The sequence below is a fragment of the Anthonomus grandis genome, chromosome 9 (assembly GCF_022605725.1).
Source record: "Anthonomus grandis grandis chromosome 9, icAntGran1.3, whole genome shotgun sequence".
Taxonomy (NCBI): Eukaryota; Metazoa; Arthropoda; class Insecta; order Coleoptera; family Curculionidae; genus Anthonomus; species Anthonomus grandis.
Genome location: NC_065554.1, coordinates 10,627,130 through 10,648,632, shown reverse-complemented (window position 1 = coordinate 10,648,632; position 21,503 = coordinate 10,627,130). Strand labels below are relative to the sequence as shown.

The 21,503-nt window shown below is 32.5% G+C and overlaps 1 protein-coding gene across 1 annotated transcript; it reads right to left on the bottom strand.

Annotated features, from left to right (window-relative positions):
* Positions 1 to 1,147: 1,147 nt before the first annotated feature.
* On the bottom strand, positions 1,148 to 21,119 carry LOC126740348 (protein Red). Its single transcript, XM_050446322.1, has 9 exons — positions 20,687 to 21,119; positions 20,476 to 20,620; positions 19,592 to 19,746; positions 19,334 to 19,538; positions 9,111 to 9,251; positions 8,818 to 9,055; positions 1,637 to 1,809; positions 1,449 to 1,578; positions 1,148 to 1,386 (listed from the first exon to the last, which is right to left on the bottom strand). Exons 1-9 carry the CDS (start codon positions 20,909 to 20,911, stop codon positions 1,299 to 1,301), a joined length of 1,500 nt encoding a protein of 499 aa, XP_050302279.1. The 5' UTR covers positions 20,912 to 21,119; the 3' UTR covers positions 1,148 to 1,298.
* Positions 21,120 to 21,503: the final 384 nt, after the last annotated feature.

The following is a 21,503-nucleotide window of genomic DNA, read 5'->3' as shown; positions in this document are numbered from 1 at the left end:
TGCGGAAGACAGTCTAAGCGATGATGGTGATAAAACCCTGAAAATTAAAGGAACACTGGAAAATACTTCCTTTCACGAGTTATGTCCACCTTCAGTGTTTCAACGAAGAATTTCACAGCGAAAAAGGCAACATTCTCAAATATTAACATCTACCCCTTTAAAAGAAGAGCTCGAAAATAAGACATTAAAAAAACAAAAAAGGAGGAAAATGAAAAATTAAAGATCACAAAAAAATTACAGGTAAAGAGGAGGGAAATGACAAAATTAAGAAGGTCACAAGAAAAATTACAGGTGAAGAGGAGGGCAATAATAAAATTAAGAAGGTCACAAGAAAAATTACAGATAAAGTGGAAACCCCGGTTGGATAGGAAAGAGAAATTGATGAAATCTGCGCTATTTGTGAACAATTTGGATACAATAATGAGATTTGGTGGCGGTGCCGTTCTTGTGCAACCTGGGCTCATGCTGACTGTACTAGCGCAGAAAAAGCTTCAGTATATATTTGTGACTTTTGCTCAGTATAAATTAATGTTTAAATGTTAAAATAAAATGAATTCCAAAATATTACTGCTTGGTCGATATTATCCTATCGGTCGAAATTACCCGATTTTTTTCCATGTTTACAAAAACCCATCTTAGAAAAAAAATATTTGTTCATTTGCGAAAGCAATAGAAAAATCTTCTACTAGATAATGTAACAAAGCAATTTTACCATTTTCAACTCAGTAGCGCTTAAGCAGTCGATATTCCCCCACTCTACCCCACTGAGAGAACATCTTCATTACTGGAGTTTAAGCTGCAATTAATAATTTTAATTTACGATAGATTTTTTGTAATAAAAATCAATAAAACTTCCAATATATATGTACTGTTTATTTGTGCCCCTTTGCCTGTTCAAATATACCCCACAGCTGGGGTACATTTGAACAGTATGACATTTATTGTTTATTTGCGTGTCAAACAAAACACACTAAAATTTCAATAATTTTTTCAGTCCGAGCTTAAAGTAAACATATTCTACCTCTGGCAAAGCTGTTCCTCACTTTTATATTGAAATTTAGATTTTTTCAGGACTTTAATTTTAGTATATATGTTCAAAAGTGCCCCCTTCTCCCCTATACCTAGAATAATATTTAAACTCTGTAGCTCTAAATATTTAACAAAATGTTTTAATAGATATTTCATGCTATCAGGGTTAGTTCTTTGTCTATGTCTAATTATACACTAATATTTTGCATAAACTATATAGTATATATTTTTACCCATTGGCAAAATCAAACATATAAGCCATGTTTCTCTTAATTCCGCTTATGAATAATATTTTGAATCTTTTGCCATTCTCTGTCCAAGTGAGCCTTTTCATTCTTGTCCTTATGTTTTCTGGACCTACAAGTATTTGAAAAAAAAGAATAAATAAAACACCTTATTAATAAAAAAAATAAAAAAACCTTCTGCCATCGGCCATTTTAAGACCATACTGGAACGCCGCCTTTGGCAAAGCCTCCTTCTGGTTCATATAGTCGGAATATTCTTCTGCAGTGTCAAAGTCCCAGCGACCAATAGGACCTTTCTTATTACCTACAAAAACCACAAAAAAGTTGATATCACAAGAAACTTGACAATACTCAAAAATTACCAAGGTCCATTTTGGAGTAATCAACTTCGTCATCACTGTCGTCGATAGCATCATTCATTTCTTCCAAGCCAGGATAGCATTCAGCATATCCTTCAGGCTCTTGTTGCAGTTTGGTAAGAATTTCTGCTGATTTGTTAACTCTGTATGATGGGGCAGCATTGTCAACAGATTCCCTGTTTAAAACAATAGCAGTGTCATAAGAAATTAATTAAATAAATTCATTGACTTAAATAGGATGCTAAATATCATGTAGAAACCAAGATGGTAATGCGCAAATGCTATGTCAAGTTATGAATTTCAAAGATTTTGTTATTGTTTCCCTGGGGCTTCTACAATTTTTAAAGTATTTATCCCAAATGTTGAATATAAAGGATGTTACTTAATGGTATATCTTAGTTTAAAGAGAGCATTCCTGAATCAGCAAGATAGATTTAATTATGTTTCGAGGGGATTTTCCTGGTCCTAAGCGAGCTGTAAGATTTTTATGTGGCGCAGGTGTTGGGGACCAGTGAAAGCCAGTTTTTATTTGAGAACGAATACTAACATTGACGGGTTTTTTTATTTTATTGACTTCAGAGTTAATTCGTAAAAAGTAAAAGGGGGTAGTGAGTTTCACACGAATACGACAAGATTTAATTCTAATAACTTGCGTCTGTGCATCCTAGAGGAACTAGGATGCACAGACGAACTAAGGATGACTGTGATGAAATACTTGTTTTGCTTTCTATGACATTTTATGTATTATGTTGACTATTTTATTGCCAACAAGTATGTTTTATTATTTTATCAATATCAGTAATAATATTTGTTTGTCTTGGAAAATCGATTTTATTTATTCTTTTTGTCTGTTTTTATATTGGTTTCATTATTTTGACAATTTTGGTTTATGTATTTTATTTTTCTTCCAGCTTTGTAAATAAGGGTGTAATATACTCTTTATACAATAAAGCATTTTTTGAAATTGAATGTATGAATCTCACCTTTATTGCTTACAACTTAATGCTAAGAAATCTGCATTTATGGTCTTCGCAAGTACGGGCACTCGAGAAAATTTTTTAGCGGTCAACAAAACTGGATTTTTGTAATGGAGGGTCAATATAGTTTGTCGAGCAATATAAAAATTAGGGTTTAATCAGGACCGGCGTTTTGCACAGCATGAAGGGGCAGTTATCCAAAAACATTTTTTATAAATCGAGTGCGAGTCTGTAACTTGGAATAAATTCGATAACAAATAAATGGGGTCGTGTTCGGAAATACTTACAATTGAGATTGTAAGTTTTTTTACTGGAACGCCGCGTTTTACAGCGTGTGCCATGTAGGCGAGGCAAATTAATACCAACTTTCTTATTTTAAATAGGACATCCTCTATGTTATTATATTTTTGGATTCTCCAAAATTCCAAACATTTTGATGTATCACATGCCAACCCTTTATTTGATTGTTTTTAAGATAACGTATTCCATAAACTTAAACAGGGTTCCTTTAAATCTTTTTCTTCAATAAATTAAATGAATAATTCAAAATGTGAACCATTTAATATTTGGCAATGCCCTAAACGTACTACAAATTAATTTTGAACGTTTCTTATGCATTCTGGAAAAGTGTTTCGACACTCTTGCCTTATTCTAGTTTTCAGTCAGTTAGTCAGTTTTATTCTAGTTTCAACTTATCAATATTTGCCGGCTTGATCACATAAACTTTTGATTTCAAATATCCCCATAGAAAAAAATCCAGAGGAGTCAAATCAAAAATTAAAAAAAAAAATCAGGCGATCTTGGTGGCTATTCAAAAGGTCCTCTCCTGCCAATCCATCTGCCTGGAAAAATTGTATCCAGATAGTTTCGAACAGGTCTTGCAAAATGGGGACCATCTTGCTAAAACCAAATGTTTCTATCCGGCATATTGGCTTCTATTGGATCAGGAAATAGAACAGCTATACTTGGGTTACCGAACAGATGGAGTGGTCACGTTATCGTTCTGCGCCGGAGGTGTGGCCTAGAGCCTCGATAGGGTCCATGACTTTGGGTTTTATTAAATTTTATTAGTCGAGCGGCTTTAGATCGTCTTGGTTGAATTTTCTGCTATTCGAATATTTGAATATTCGCAATATTGAAAAGTTGAGATTGTATTTATTTTTTTGTTAATTTGTTTGTTAACAAATAATGGCTGACGCGCCACGTACACCCCCATTGTCACATTGTGTGATAACGAGCATCCAGCATACAACAAAGAGCAAAAAGTCCATTTTACAGCAGAAGCAGCAGGTAATAAATATTTTTAATATACAGTGTGTCCCAAAATGAGCGAATGTATACGTGAAAATCACAAAAAATATTGTGGTTAAAATTTGACCATTTGGCATCCAGCCCTGCTTGATTAAAAAATAAAATTTAGCATATTATTATTTTTTTTAAATCAAGCTTGCCTTGTTACGAACATTTTTAAAATTTTATAAGTAGGTAAAGTGGAGGGTAAAGTAGTAATTCTAGGCAAGATATAAAAAAAGTTTATAAGAAAAGGTTGTTTAGAATGCAAAATTCTGTCCGAATACCGCATTTCATAACCATAGACCTACTTTGATTTTTACGTTTTGTGTACCAATGATTTTTTTTATTCATATTTAATTATTAGAGATTGAAATTTGTAAAAATCAAAGCAGGCATATGGTTATGAAATTTGGTATTCGGGCATAATTTTGCATTCTAAACAACCTTTTCTTATAAACTTTTTTTACATCATGCCTAGAAATACTACTTTACCTACTCATAAAATTTTAAAAATGCTCGTACCAAGGCTTGATTTTTAAAAAACAAAAATATGCTAAATTTCATATTCAAAATTGCTAAAATTCTCCTCGTCTAAATCTGCCAAGGTTGCATCGATGGGCGGGCCTATATTTCGCGCACATTATTTACTCCATTTTTTCGGTAATCCGACTATAGATTTGGAATTCGTTCTTCTTGTAAAAACTGTAAGTATCTTGCTCCATTTAAATTTTCTTCGCAGAAAATTGGGCCTATAACTTGCTAACCTAGAATTGCTGCCCAAACACTTTTCCTGGGTGTTGAGTGTGGCCTTGCCTCATCCAACATGGATTTTCTTGTGCCCAATAACGGCAATTTTGACGATTTACTTCTCCGTTCAGCATAAATGTCGACTCATCGAAAAAGACAATGTTTTTTGTAATAAGATTGTTATTCTGAAATAATTCCATAAATTGTTCACAAAATTCAATTCTTCTATATGCATCCTCCTCATTGAGTTCCTGGAGAATTGTTAGTTTATAGGGATGAAATTTTTCTGCTTCAAGAACCCTTACTACTGAAGACTGGCTCACTTCCAATTTGCGCGCTACCTGCCTAGTGGCGTATAACATAATAATAAATAATTATTGTTAATGTTCTTCTAATTATTGTTCTTACGTGACCATTTTCCCGAAACTGTTTTTCAATATTGCTTAGTAGTACTAGATATGGGTGGTAAATCAGGATATTCTAAATAAATGCAAAACTTTATTTTGGGTTCTTGTTTTATCTCCGTACCCAATCATCATTAAGATTTCAATCTTGTGCTTTTCACTTAAATAGCCCATTTCGTAAAAAAAATTAAAAGAAACTTAAATCTGATTATCCGACAGTAAAGGCACATCTTGTAGCAATGTCAAAATTATAAAAATGCCACATTTTTATAGGACATTCATAAAATACATTACGAAAAAAACTGTTTACTAAAACGCATATTTTTTGAATTTAAAACATTTTTAAAATAATAAATCAAAACTTAAAAATAGGTGAATAAAGGTATGGCATGTGATACATACAATTTTGTGCAAAATCCAAAAAGATAATAACATATAGGGTGTCCCATTTAAAATAAGAAAGTTGATATTAGCCCCGCCTACATGGCACACCCTGTATAAAAGAATATAAAAAATGCGCAACTTACATGTGTGATAACTTACATACAGTGAGACGTGTCTCACTGTTCCTTTACTGTCTCACTGTTCGTACTAAGTATATTAGATATTTGCTTGATGAAAGTTATGATAAAATCATTAAATTTAAATTTTGAGTATATACAAAACTCATAAACTTTCACTTAATTTTGGCTACACAGTAGCCTTCTATATAGACAAATACACAGTATTTTATCTATATTAAAAAGTAAAAAAAATCTATAAAAAATTATTTTTGTAAACTAAAATTATTAACTGTACCAACAATTTATTCCAATACAGTCTGTACACACAGTGTCTCAGAACCGTCAGAATGGATAGATTATAGTAAAATTAAAATTAAAATAAATTAAAAAGAAAAAAAAACACAAATACCTACTCAAAATTTAATTTTAATGTATCACTGTTCCTTTACGGATTTTATAAAACAGGTCCTTTGCAAAAATCTTCTTTTACAGAAAATGCCACGAAAAAACAAAATCAATCGACAAATATTCATATCTGATATGCCCCAAAACAGATCCTTGGGGAACACCTATGGTTATCCCACTTTTTGCTGATGACACCCCACCAACACTTACCATCTGATCTCTATTGGCCAGATAGGAAGCGAGAAGTTTAACACTGTCGGGACTAAGTCCATATTTAGCAAGTTTTTACAGCAATATCTTATGGGGACCACAGTCGAATGCCTTGCTCAGATCGCAGAACAAGACACTGCCATATTGCAAGTTATTAAAAGCATTTAACAAATAATCAACTAAGTCTAAAATGGCCATAGTAGTACTTTTACCCTTCCTGAAACCAAACTGGCTGGATGTGAAAAGATTGTTACTCTCAAAAAATTTCACAAGTTGAGCAGCAATAAATTTTTCAAAGATTTTTGAGATTATGGGCAGCAAGGAGATAGGACGCTGGTTATCGGGCCTATCAGGATCATCCTTTTTAAAAATAGGTATTACCCTGGCTGATCCGAGCACACCTGGAAAAGTGTTCTCCCTGAAGCATCTGTTTATTAGTTTTGTTACTGGAGCTATGATAATGGTTTTAACAGACTTAATTAGTTTGACTAATTAAGTCTGCCCATAGATGTGTTGACTAGTCTTATTTTTTAAGCCATTAATAATCTCTCTTAGTTTTATGAATGATACAGGAGAGAAAGAGAACACATTCTCCGGCATACGCAGAACAGAGAGACTTTGGATTGGGTCACCCTGCGACAGTGGAATTATGGGCAATACGTGAAAAGAAATTATTGAAATCGTCAGCCGTTAAAGTACTTTCGTGAGATTTTTTCGTTTTTGACGTACCTACACTACTATTAACAACTTGCCATACGGCCTTAGTTGGGTTAGAAGCTGATGAATTTATCATTGGCTTTTATTGTTCTATCGTTCATTTGACTTTATGGAGGCCATAGAAGCTGTGAATGCTATTAATTTGGATCTTTTAGCCATATCTGACTTGTGTAAGAGTCACAGACTCGTATTGAATGCTGCAAAGTCCAAACTCCTTGTCTTTGGCAAGCCCCTTCCAGATACCGTGAAGATCAGCATAGATGGATCTCCTTTACCTCCTTCTAATAACCAGAAGAATTTGGGGATTGTCCTTGACACGGATCTCAGGTTTGAGGGGCATGTGTCGAATTTGTTGAGGGCATGTTTTTATAAATTAAAAATACTCTATATGAACAAACAGTTTTTGACAGCTGATATTAAACTACATCTTTGTGATACATTAATTTTGTCAATTGTTAGTTATGCTCAAGTTCTGTTTTGGCCTGCCTTGCATCAACGTGAAAAGAATAGCCTTCAGAAAATTCAAAACGCGTGCCTCAAGTTTAGTTTTGGTATGAGTAAATGCGACCATGTCACTCCCCTATTGGTCAGATCAGGGTGGCTTTCTTTGGATGAACGCTTTGTACTGCAAATGGCTACACTAGTCCATAAAGTTGTGCTTTTCGGACAACCAGCTTATTTATCTAATAAATTAATTTCAAACTCCAAAATTCACGGCAGAACCACACGAAACGCGCATAATTTTGTTATTCCAGGGCATAAAACTGCAAAATTCCAGGGCTCATTTAGTTACAATGCTCCAAAAATCTATAATGCACTACCACCTGAAGTTAAGTCTCTTCTCTCTGTAACAACCTTTAAACAAAAAACTAAAAATAATATTTTTCAAAACCGACATAGGTAATCATCTCTGGTCCTTCATTGAAGTACCTACTATGATTTATTGCGCATAGCAGATTGTATTATATTTATTATTTTACATTTTTATTCTGCTATTATGTTCTATAAAATTTTGCATTTGTGCTTATTAATATGATTAGATAGAGTAGCTTTAAGCTAGATCTCGCCATTACTTATTTAGTAGTTAAGAAAACATGTATTTTTATGCTGAATAAAGAAGACATTTATTATTATTATTATTATTATTATTATTATTTTTGCCCTCTGTATAGCAGCTCTATAAACTTTTTGAAAGTCCTTAATTTCCCCCTCAAAATTTCTGTTTTTGTATTGTCGAGACACTCCACTCAGCAGCTGAGGATGATCCCGCATGACTTTTAGGTTATTGTGAAACCAAGTTATTGTATTTCTCTGATCGGTCCTCACCCTATATGTTTTCAGGGGAAAAGATTGAGTATATGCTTTTTCTAGAAAAGATAGAAATATTTTGAAACAGTCATTGACAGCTATACTCTTCTCTGTCACAAAATTCCAGTTATATGAGAAAACCAGTTCAAAGAAAGACACATGTAGGATTCAATCAGAATTCGATCAAGATATCGCACATGACGCAATTTAACTCCTTTAACGCAAGGGTTAACCAAGCGCCAAAAGTCGCTTTTGAAATTTGAGATAAACTTTCACAGTCTTAACCTAAAATAATAGTAAGTGTTGCGTCTCAGTGTTCCAACATGGATAGGTACAGTGAGACATCTGGTATTTTTTAGTTTTATTTTTTTTGAGAAGTTACATTTAGTTTTCCTCAAAAAATAATATCGTTTTTCAGTTCCTATTTATATGCCAAATAGTAGAGATAAAATATGAGCTTAAAATAGCGTTTAATAAAAAAGTAATTAATATTAAAAGTTTTGCGTCTCAGTATTCCTACCTCTCCCCTATTATCTGATATAAACTTTTTCTTTTTCATACTATTTAAGTTGTATTTTTTTTGAAATATTTGTATGGGAATGAATAAACAAAAACAATACCTATGGTCCTGCTTATCAAAGTAAGAATTTCTATCATGTTTGCTTGACCTAGACTCTCTATGATGATCCCTGTGCTTATGGCTGCTGCGCGATGGCACATAATCTCCAATGTCGCCATAAATTGAGTCGTCTTGGTTACTAGACCTCTTTGATGATTTCTTAGTCGGCTCAACTTCTTCTTCTTCTTTCTCGTTTGCATCTTCTAAAGCTCGCTTATGCTTATTCTTTTTACGATTACCTAATAAATTGAAAGATTTTAAAATTTATATTTTTTTAAGTTATATGAATGTTACCTTGTCTTAAGTAGCTCAAAATCTGCGTCAGCTTGTTAATGACTATGTCATTTGTTGACAATGTGGTGGTCAATTCGAATGAAGGAACATCAGCTACAGATCTCATTAAAGTTGTCGGAATATCTGTATCAGCATCATCATCTGTAAAACAAAAGGGAGGAGGAAAATTCTACAAGAAAACAATTTTTAAGTTCTCATTTTTGCTACTAGAAGAAATATAAAAATAAATCTAAAAAAAAGATATTTAAAGAGGGTGAAAGAATTCTGTAATAGGAAAAAGGAGCGATCTCTTTGATTTTTGCTTTCCTTAACCTTAGCATTATGCAAAATACTCTACGCCTAGAACATATAGGGTGCGCAAATTTGGTCGTTTTTATAGAGTATCTCGAAAAGTAAAGCAGATATTAAAAAGTGACATATTATGATTTATGAGCTAGATTTTGAGACACTATCAATGGTATGGTCAAAATTCTTGTAACTTTGTTTACCAACTTGGTTTTTATTGTTTTGAAATTTTATTATGTTTCTTATGGAAAATTTAGTTCAATAAATAATTTTTTTTTACCGGATAAGATTGAGAAGTTATGGCCAATTCTTATACTTTTTAAAGAAAACACTCGATATTTTATTTAGTTCTTAAAAAGATTGTAAACATATAATACTTGAGTCTGGTCCCTAGTTTTCCCATCCAATGAAATTTATAAATAAACTGTTCCTGTTTAAAATATAAAAGTTATATATATATTTTTTAAATTCTGGTCCATTCTCTTTAAAGCATAATTCATAGGATCATAGGATGTGGACAGATCTCAGTGACGGAATCTGCAACGGCCTTAAGCAACACCCACTCTAAGACAAGGCCTTAGTGCTTGGCGCGTGACGTCATCGATGTGGGCCACCGATTTTTAAAAACCAAGGGATTTCATATGCTAATATCTCAATATTTGGCTTATTTTAAAAAATGCTAGGAATAGAATAGAGTTCAGGAAACATTCAAAGGTATGTTTTAGTTCTGGTTGAATGTCAGGTTAAATATTATGGTGTAATATTAAATGCAGACTCCTAACTCCCCTACATCTGCGCCAAAATTCAACATACGTTTTTAGGTATTTTTTTATTTTTTTTATACCATTAAATAGTAAAAAATGTTATTATATACACATAAATACATATATTGACTTTAAAAGCTTAAAAAGCTTAGGTATACTCCAGTTCATGTAATTTTTTAATTGCAGAAAAAGAAGCAAATTTTTTCTTCGAGATGTCAAAATCAGGAAAATAAAATTTTTGGTCTGGTTTAGAGTTAAGCCAATTATTAAATACACATTTAAGTAAGTGAACTGTGTCAAATAGGTAAAATAATGGTCTCTGATTATCTATGGGATGGGGATAAACAATGCTAAGTTGGTCTGCAGTTGAAAAATGACTAATGGCTTTCCCGTTAATGGCATTATTATCACACTATTAAAAAACTATGTACCCAATCTCCTCTAAATTTTCAATAATTGTCTTAATAAAATTATAAAGTATGTCTGATGTAATTTTGGAGATGGGAGCTATGTGAACTACTTCCTTAAAGCTGGAACACACACTTGTAATCATTAAAGTAAATGCTGGAAAGCTAGAGACTTATTATTGACTGATGTTCCAGTGATATTACCGCCTTTATTGTCCATGTAAGGGTCAATATGAATTTCATCAAAAAGTAGTGTCACAAATCTCTCATGATCCTTTAGTAAACTAAACACATTTCGGGCATAAGTTAAAAACATTTTTTTTTCATGTATGTGGGGATCGGTCATGTGTTTGTTACAAATACCCATTATAGTTTGAGGATGTGGTAAAATTAGGGATCCATAATCTCTTAAATACTTGTATGCATGAGGACTAATAGTATAGATTATAGAAGTCAAAATTATTGTACTACTTGAATATCTGTACCTTTCCTTTGCAGTTGTAAGCAAAGCTAATTGTTCACAAATAAAATCTAAAGAATGTACTATTTTGTTGTCTTCAATGTTTTTAAAAATTTTGAGTATGTTTGACACAAAATCGAACACACGTTTCATTTTATTTATGTCATTTGATGGTTTGGCATGATCGAGAATAGTATTGCCAAGGGTATTGATAGCAGTCTCGGTAGCAGTATTTGTAGGTGGCAGATTTAAGTCACAATCGGGGTTGTCATTATTGGTAACATTTTCCTCCAAAGGCAGGGTAATAATAGTAAGGTCTATTGCTTCAAGTATTGCATATAAATCATCTAAACTATGGGAAGTATTTGGAGTTTTAAATTTTGATGTTAAAACACAAACTGGCTCACTATATAAAAAAGTTTCAAAAATTTCAGTCATGGTTTTAGTAATTCTATTGTAAAAATTTTACCTGTGTTAGAATCTTGAACTTAATATGTATAATAAAACGTATAATAAAGTACTCTTTATTATACTACCTTCAGGAAAATGATCTTCACATACTTTGGTGTTGTTTGTGGGTTCAAAGTCATCTCTATGTATCGCTTTTACCCATTTTCCCCTTAGATTTAGGTATATCCTTAGGAAAACCGAAGACATGCACTTTAGGTCCGTTTTTATAGTTTCCGTTACAACCCGGAACACAACACTTTTGAGGCATATTTACACTCTGGTATAAACTACAAGCCGAACTAGGAGAAAAATATTAAATTAAACACGAACTAAAGTATTAAAGTCTGATATAAACAAATAAAACCGCGCCCGAGAAGCGGTTTACCGAGGATTTTTCTAGTCCGAAATAACGATTTTGCAATTTTAAAGTACGCGAAGAGTTTACATAAATATAACATACACGTTTCGCGGAAATAAACAGTTCCGATTTTAGAGAAAAACACAAAAAATGGGCTAATGTTTACTGCGGATCTCGTCAGAAATACCGGCAACTACAGAACATAAATATAAACAACCTAACCTCTCGTTTCATCAGGTGGCACAACTAGTAGATGCGCCGTTGTCAGATTTATATAGAAAGAACTCCTATTGGCAAGTAACAAGGTATTAGATAAATGATAAAATCTGAAAAAATGGAAGTTTAAATTATAAAAAGAGAAATAAGGATGCACTCTTTTTTTTAACTAAATTGTAAAGTAAGAGCAGTTAAAGATATAGATTTAATTATTTTAAGATAGTAATAGATCATCATAACGTTCACGGCAATCTGCAAAGTCTGGCAGCGTTGCAGGCAGCCTTCCGTGGACGAACACCGGCAGCGTCAACAGCTAAATTCACGCGAAAATCAACCCGAAGTGCATGGCCCAAACGTGTGACGTCACGAGCAAAATTTTTTGGAGCGCTTTGTCCTTTTGTAGAGGTGTTATTGCCTTAAGCCATGTAAAATCAATATATTTCTGAACCTTCTATTATTTTACAATTTAAAAAAACTGTATAAGACAAAACTTTATACAGCAACTATATTGCACATTTCACTATGAAAATAAACATTATTTTTACATTACAGCTAAACTAAAACAAAATCGTAAAAGATGATTTGTGTATGGTACAATTTCAATTCCTGGACCAAAAAAAAACATTTAAGACTCATATTTTAAAAAATAAATAAATAATTAATGTCTTCATTTTAACTCCCTTTAAATACAATGTATATTATAATCACACGGAAGGACCTGACTGGTGGAGTCAAGTTAATTTTTTCTTCTATCAGAAAGAAATCGAGTTGCAAAATGAGATTTGGCACAGATACTCCCTAATTAATAACAATATTTCATATACGATCCATTACCCCTTACCGCCCGTCAGAAATGTGGAGTAAAAAAACAAAAAAGACATATGTGACCTATTTTGAAGGACACTATTTACAAATTAACAGCAAAATGCTAACACAAAAAAACATCGCAAAAGTAACAATCAAAACAACAGGAGTAGAGAACACCAGGGCTTTGCGCAGAAAATGTAACGCTTTTCTAAAAAACCTGTGTCTCTCGAAGTCGGAAAGAAAGGACTTAGAACAAAAAACAAGGCTTCAAAGAGAATGCGATCTTTGGAGAAACGAACGATCAGTTCGTGTGACAGCTTCATTTTTTGCAAAAATTTGCAAAGCAAAAGAAGCTAGTTCATTTAACTCAATAAAGTAATTCGCACCCCTGCAACCGATTATGGAATTTTGAATGAAGATAAAGCAAGAAAAGCATACTCTAAATTAAAAAATGTTAAGGTAACTAAGACCGGGTTAGTAATACACCAGAACTATCCATTCATCGCTGCTTCACCAGATGGACTCGTGAGCGATGATGGAGTAATAGAGAATAAATGCCAGTACAAAATAAGAGACAAATATCTTTTTGAAAACAAGAATTTAGATTCCGGTCTGAGGAATTTTGAAAAACAATGCTAAGTAGATAAGAATCTTTTTATTATTTTCATCATCCGGTTTTAGTCAATCCTATATAGAATCAATTTAACCTACGATCAAAGAAAATGGCGTACTGAACAACATTTAACATTCTTTGACAATGATTCAGTCCAAAATATGAACTACCAAAACTTAAAACCCAAAAGGCAATAAGCCGTTAGTTGTTTAAACAATATTGTTTATAGCGTAAAGGAATTACTCATTGACGATTATCTGTCACTAAACGACAGGGAACTTCCTTTAAGTTTTGTAATCGATCATACATTATTTCTATTAAACAAAAATGCATACCAAATTTTTTCCAGTTGAAAAATCATCCCTTATATTTGGAGAAGACAATTTTGAACCTAAGTTTTTAAACAATATTCAATTTACTGCAACACATGTTGTAATGCCAATTCAGAGAAATAATCACTACGTGTTAGCACTTTCAAACTTTATAAAACGCGAATTTTTATTTCTGGACCCATTGGGAAAAAAAGCAGAAGTAGGCAATTACTTTTATAAAAAAATTTAAACTTGCTAAAGCTTAAAAAAATTGCTCCACAAACTTGGATATTTAAAACAGTGCCACACTCGCTACAGAAAGATTCGTTTAGTTGCGGAATTTTCGTAATATTTTTTTCACACAACTAACAAATTATGATAGCTTGTCAGAAATTGATACAAATAGTTACAGAAATGAGCTAAAAAGCATGCTTCTCAGTAGCTCCGACAATATGAAACAAAAATGTCTTTTTTGTGCTCAAGAAATTTTGGCTAATGTTAATATTTTTCAGTGTATTTCATGTTTTAGATTAATCCATGTTCAATGTTTATTAATCTAAACAAATAAAAACACTTAATCACCTTTGTGATTTGTGCCGGTTAAATTAGTTTCTTGTGTCACATATTTTATAAAATAATATAATATTGTCTATAATGTAGATACCTGATCTAAGTAAACATTATATTATACTTATCTCTATCTTTAGACAAAGATAATATGTGTATATTTCTATATAGTCCCGATGACATATACTGTGATAGCCGATTTCCTTTATGTTACAACATTTAATATACCATTCTAATTTTGTGATTTTGTTGGTTCGTGTATATTATTTTTGTTAAAAAAATGGATATTTGATATTTCCACTTACATCTTATAAACCGTTTTTTTTTTCATTAGTGCAAAGATATTTATATTAAATATATGTTATTTCCCAATTAAGTTTTTATAGAGTTAATGTATATTTATAGTTTATCTCTTTTTTGCTGTGATCTTGTCACCTTTTGCCAAATATTTTAGTAATAATGTAAAAACTATTTTTATACCTATTATTGTTTGAAGTAAATCTTAAATTATATGCTAAATATGTAATAGATTAAAAATATATTATACAAGTACATAACAATTGTTTGTCTAATAATTTCGTAAATTAGAAAACGTTGAACCAATATAAAAATTTCAAAAAACCTATCTACGTTTACTTACTTTCTAAATCCTGAAAATTAAAAACATCACAGAAAAAAACTTTTTTATAGGAAAAAAATTATCATTTACAAAGTCATAAAGTTGAACCACCCCTCTGACGGGCGGTAAGGGGTAATGGATGGTATATGAAAATTTGTTATTAATTAGGGAACATACTCCTGAAATTGATCCTGTAGAAATCAACCACAAAATACAAGTTTTTAAGCAGAGCATTACGACAGTAAGAAATTCAATTGACGAAATTATTAATGAAGCCAAAGATATTGCATCCTTGCTTGAATGTGAAGCAGGACCTCCTAAAAGAAAAAGAAAATATGACAGTCAATTCGATCACCGTATTGCTGCGTTAGAAGTTTGTGACATAATTATTAATTGCACTAAGGATAGGTTTCATTTTAAAAATCATTTATTAGCTGCTTCATTGCTGTATTCTGACCAGTTCGCTAACTATATTAATTATTTTCCTGATGAAAAATTAAAAGTAACTTGCGATTCATACCCCAATTTTGATAAGGAGCGTTTAAAAACAGAGCTTTCAGTGATTTACTCCAGCCCAGACTGCAGGAAGATACAAGGAGCAATACCTTTTTTAAAATTACTCATGGAAAATAATTTGACAGATTCATTTTCAGAAACTAAAAAGCTCTTGGAAATACTCATAACTATTCCAATGTCGATAGCTGAAGCCGAACGTTCTTTCTCCACTTTAAAGCGCATCAAAACATTTTTACGTAATTCTATGGTGGAAGAACGTCTGGTAGCACTATCGATGCTTTCAATGGAAAAGCAAATCGTCACGCAAACTGTAAACTTCAACGAGATGTTTATAAACAAATTTGCAGCTAAAAAAAATCGAAGAATAAACTTAATCTTCAAAAAATAACTATTATTTGTTACAATGTAATTATAAATATAAATTTAAAATATATAAAGGGTGAGTTTTTTAAAGTGTTACAATGCGATATGTCAAAAACGGCTGCAAATTTTTTTTTGACATTTTGGTGACATTTCAAGTATACCGGGGGGCACTTTTTGTGATATTTTTGACATTTGTCCCTTCACCCCCCTAAGAGGGGGGAAGGGTCACTTCCTTATTTTAAATGGAATGACGTGTTTTTTATTCTTAAATACGAATCTACATAAAATATGAAGTCTGTTTATAAAAAATTTTTAAAATTGCTCTGCTGGTTACGGAATTATGATCAAAAATGTTTTGATTAAATTTAAAAATAATTCGAATATTTTACCATAATAACAGCCGGTTGCCATGGAAATCCTACTGTTTATTTTACTAGTATGGATGGAAATGAAAATCCTAGTAACAGTAGGATTTCCATGGCAACATAACAAGCAGTGTCACATAAAAATTCTGACGTGTTATTAACAAGTAAAAAAAAAAACAAGTAAAAAAGTAAAGTGTTTAAAAAGAAAAAAATGGAAGCGAATTTCAGTGTAGAAGTAGATATGTTGTTAATTTTGGGGGAGTGCAGAAAAAATTATAGGGAGGCTGCAGTAGTGTGGGCCGAGAGGTTTCCGGATATTCCAAAATCTCATATGGCCTTTAAGAGACTGGAGACCAGAAGTCGTATGACTGGTAGTCTAAAAAGTAAACGACGAAATCGGATTAAAACGCAAACAGATGAAAATAAGGCAGTTGCTGTATTAGGAGCAGTAGCTATTGATCCTCAAATCAGTACCAGGCGGCTTGCTTTAGATGCTGGAATTAGTCAATCATCAATTATAACAATTCTGCACCGGTACAAGTTTCATCCTTACCACATTACACTTCATCAAGAGCTTTACGGACATGATTTTGAGAATCGCATTAATTTTTGCACTTGGATTTCAACAAAAATGCGTGAAAATAACCATTTTTTGAGAAACGTTATTTTTTCTGATGAGACTTCTTTTAATAATTGCGGGCAGGTAAGATTTAACTTATTTAAATTAGAACATATTCAAGTTTTGGTTGTTTGTTTTTCTATAAGCATGGGTTACTGAATGGATTCATTGATAGTCCTGTACTTCTTTCCGGTGTACGTTTCATGGTGCCTAGGCTTAATGCTAGACATCCCCTAGCATTCTTTCTGCCAAGGCCTCATACTAACATCCTGTTGAAATCGCCACTATATACAATATGCGCTATATTTAATCGGATCTGTCACATGTGCGATATAAATTTCTCTCCGGTTCATGTGATTGTCGATATCTTGGTGGATCATTACTCTTGGGATTAAGACCCATGTGTTTAAGTTATAGTTAGTAGGTATATTGCAGTTAATTTAATTTAATTTTGTTGAATATGCGATTATCTTGTTAAACTTTTATAATTGGGTTTTTATATCATATTAATAGTTATTTGTTCTAATTCTTTGGATAACTTTTGAGAATGTGACTTTACTTTACTCTTTTTCTTTTCTTTTCATTCTTTTAGGTTTGTTTGTGTGTGTTTTTTTTTTAACTATATTTTTCATTGTTTTGCAACTGTTTCCTGTTATTGGGCAAGTTGCCTGTTGGAAATAAAGGCTTATTATTATTATTATTATTATAAGGTAAACAGGCACAACATGCATTACTGGGCAGCAAATAATCCTCACTGGATGAGAACTGTACCAAATCAACATCCCTGGTCTGTGAACGTATGGTGTGGTATTTTCGAGGATAGAGTTATTGGTCCGCATTTTTTCCAAGGTCATTTAAATGGACAGGTCTACACAGATTTTTTAAGAAATCAGTTACCTCGTCTACTAAACCAAAATTTAAATCCTAGCGTATGGTTTCAGCAGGACGGAGCTCCACCCCATTATGCCATACAGGCCTGTACTTATTTAAATGAGATTTTTGAAAACAGGTGGATTGGTCGAGGTGGTCCTGTCAACTGGCCTGCTCGTTCGCCAGATTTGACCCCCCTTGACTTTTTTTTATGGGGATTTATAAAAGACAAAGTAATGGCTAGTGCACCTACAACTCCAGAGGACATGAAGAACAGGATTCGTTTTGCTTGTTCATTAGTGATACCAGCAATGTTACAGCGGGTACGAAACTCATGGCAAGAAAGGATAAGAAAGTGTTTGGAAGTCGAAGGCGGTCACTTCGAACAGCTCCTTAGGCATAATACATAGACAGTAGATAAATAGTTAAAAAGTAGAAAATAATTTGTTTTTATTGTAGTAGAATATTCGAATTATTTTTAAATTTAATCAAAACATTTTTGATCATAATTCCGTAACCAGCAGAGCAATTTTTAAAATTTTTTTTATAAACAGACTTCATATTTTATGTAGATTCGTATTTAAGAATAAAAAACACGTCATTCCATTTAAAATAAGGAAGTGACCCTTCCCCCCTCTTAGGGGGGTGAAGGGACAAATGTCAAAAAAAAATTTGCAGCCGTTTTTGACATATCGCATTGTAACACTTTAAAAAACTCACATATATTTTAAAATAGTATATGTGTATGCAGTTTATTTCACATTTTCATATTTAGGTGAACAAGGTAATAAGAGTATGCTCCAGTTTTGTTTGAATTCTAAACAGTAAATACAAGGCACAATTTTGGTAAGTTCGCAGGTTGCATGTTCTTTTTATGTTTATTTGATATATTTTTGGAAGGTAAAATGTCAAAAAGGGGCTGTTTTCAGACACATATCTGGACTTAATACTAGTTTTTTTTTTTTTTAATAAGAATACCTATATAAACACCATTTAATGAAAGCTATAAGAAAAAGTTTAATTTTATCTAGTTTAAAAAAACATCTTTGATTTCTCAGTGTTTCTCCCCTTTTTTGCAATCTTTTATATTTTATTGATGAATCTGCAGAACCCATCTCTCACCTAACCACGAGCTGCTACTGCTCTTCAAATAACTGTATTTTTATCCAAATTACCTTTAACCTCTAGATATAACACCATAAATTCGATTACTTTTGATATTCCTGATGTGGAATGTGGCAAATAACAATCATCAACTAGGGTCACCCCTTCATAATATTTGTAGATTATATATCAAATTAAAAATAATGCTGATATCTTTAGTGATGATTATAAGAAGTTTTCGTCAACCATAAAGACCTTAGTGTAATTTAAAAATACTGTTTTCCCTTTCGGTTTAAGTTAGGTTCAAGTTTACATTCAGACATGTTTATATTTAGTAATAGGATTTGAGAGATCTGTTAGTGCATATTAAATTAAATAAATACATATATGAAATTACAAGGTGGTTCATGAGAATATTTCTGTTAGATAGAGCAAAAAAAGTAACATTGTGGTTTTTTCAGGATTAACTTTTAGTTTATGTTCCCTAGAGCATTACAACTGAATTTGAAAAATGAACGTATATACTTACCTAAATCAATAACATAAGCCATTCTTCCTGGAACAAACATATCTGACCTTTCAATAGTTCTTGATTTTAAAACTTGAACTGTATGATATATAGATCTTCCTAGCTTAGTTTTAAACTTCATCTCTTCCTCCTCTTTTTTTAAGAGATCTTTTCTTTCTTTTTCCTTCTTTTTCTCTTCAGATTCAGAAACCAGTCTTTCTAACTCCTAAAGAAGATATCATTTAATTATGATGATCAAAAAGATAAATATGGACATACCTGCTCCTGCTCAAATTCTTTTTGTTGAATTTCACTCCTGACTTTCTGAAGAAGGGCATAATCGAGACCTTTTACCAAGTGAGTGTGCTCCATGTCACCACCCAAGAACTTAGACTCTTGTATCATTTGTCTTCTTCTTTCAGCAGCATCAAAACCTAGAAATCAGACAATACAAAGAATAATAATTGAGTAATATTTATTCAGTTACATAGAGTGGCAACCTGTACTGTAATTTCTGTTGTTAAATATCGCATTCAGACTTAAAGATTAACATATAATTGGCTCATTTTATAACAAAATAACAAGCATAGTTTTGGTAATAATGATATTCCTGCAATTCTTCTTAATGCGGATGGCCCTGCTTTTGTATTTGTAATTTATTTAATAAATAATTCATTAAGGGAGGACATGTTCCCAAAACAGTTAAAGGTATCAGCTATTAGAGCTTTATATGAAATAAGTGAGATATAAATTTTTTTGATAGTTACAGACCTATAAGTTTGCTTCCTAGCTGTTCCAAAATATTTCAGATTGTAATAAGTGTAAGACTTATTGAATTTATGAAAGATTCCAATATCTTTTCTAACAATCAACATGGACATCTTGGAAAAAAATCTACACAAACAGCTTACTTTTGGAACACTTGGAAAATGGCAACATTGCACTAGGTATATTCCTCAATCTATCAAAGGCATTTGACTACTTAAAAAGAAATATTCCTTTTAGAAAGCTCTGGCTTTAAGGAGTTAAGAGGACAGGCTCTTAAGTTATTTAACTCCTATTTAAGTGACAGAACTCAGTGACTAGTTGTAAGGAAGGTGTTTGCTATAAATGAGAGATACCTATAATGTGTATATAATTTTAATAAATAAATGTTTCCTTACCAGATTTTAAATCTGGTGCAACAGCCCTGTATGCTTGAGCTGTAGAAACTGGATCATCAGCCTGATAATCCGGATTTTCTCCCTTTCGCCTTTCACTTGCCCTATCTCTGTATTTCTCAGTTAATTCGGCCATTCGAGTATCCTCCTATTGAGTTAAAATAGAACAAAATCAAATAAACATCCTTTGAGATTAGCACTCAGAAGTTCCTACTTGTTTTTTTAATTTTGCATAAAAGCTTTTTCTTTTCTTCCTTGCTTCATGCTTGTCCTCAATTTTAGGCGGTGGCATACTCGAACTATTCTGCATGGCTTCTTTGATGGATCCCGGAGCCGCTGGGGCATTCGCGGGGGCCGAACGGGGCGTCATAAGCAACTTACGGAAGTCATCGTTGGTCAAGCGCTGAGACCCCGGGGTCTGTTCTACTGATTGGGGCATTTTGGACACTTACAAAAGAGTAACCGTATTAACCGAACCAGATATTAGTAAAAGTTACTTAATATCCTATAAACTATGGAATTCAAGGTTTTGTTTTTTACAATAAAGAATATTTCAAAATTAGGACCCTTTAAAACATTCAATATTTATAGCAAACAAGGGAAAATAGTAAACACATAACTTCATAACTTGAGGACAAAAATGACAGTTGACAGATGTGTGACATAAGTGACAGTAATGGTGTAGATCGCATGTATAACAGATGGCATTAAGCTGCGTCCACACCGAGTCGACACTGTCGATCGACTATGTCTATTGATATTGTTGATAAACAAGCGACAAAAACTGCATCTGTCCAGTCGACACATATGTTCGTCGATCAGTCAAATCAACATGTCCGACGAAGAAGACGAAATTCTTGCTTGTGCCGCGTGTATTATTATCGCGACTAAAAAAAGGAAAAATTGCGCGCAAAAAAAGATTTTGGGTTCGACCAAGTCTTCAAAGTAGAACTAGATACGATGCTAGTAATTTGACAGTCGATTTAAAAAAAGATGACATAAACATGTAGAGCCTTGAACACAGGTGCAAT

Coding starts and splice junctions, on each gene's coding strand:
- LOC126740348 (XM_050446322.1), bottom strand. CDS start 20,911: ATGCCCCAATCAGTAGAACAGACCCCGGGGTCTCAGCGCTTGACCAAC. Junction 19,539..19,591: donor AAGAATTTGAGCAGGAGCAG/GTATGTCCATAT, acceptor TATCTTCTTTAG/GAGTTAGAAAGACTGGTTTC. Junction 9,252..19,333: donor GGCTTATGTTATTGATTTAG/GTAAGTATATAC, acceptor TTTGTTTTACAG/ATGATGATGCTGATACAGAT.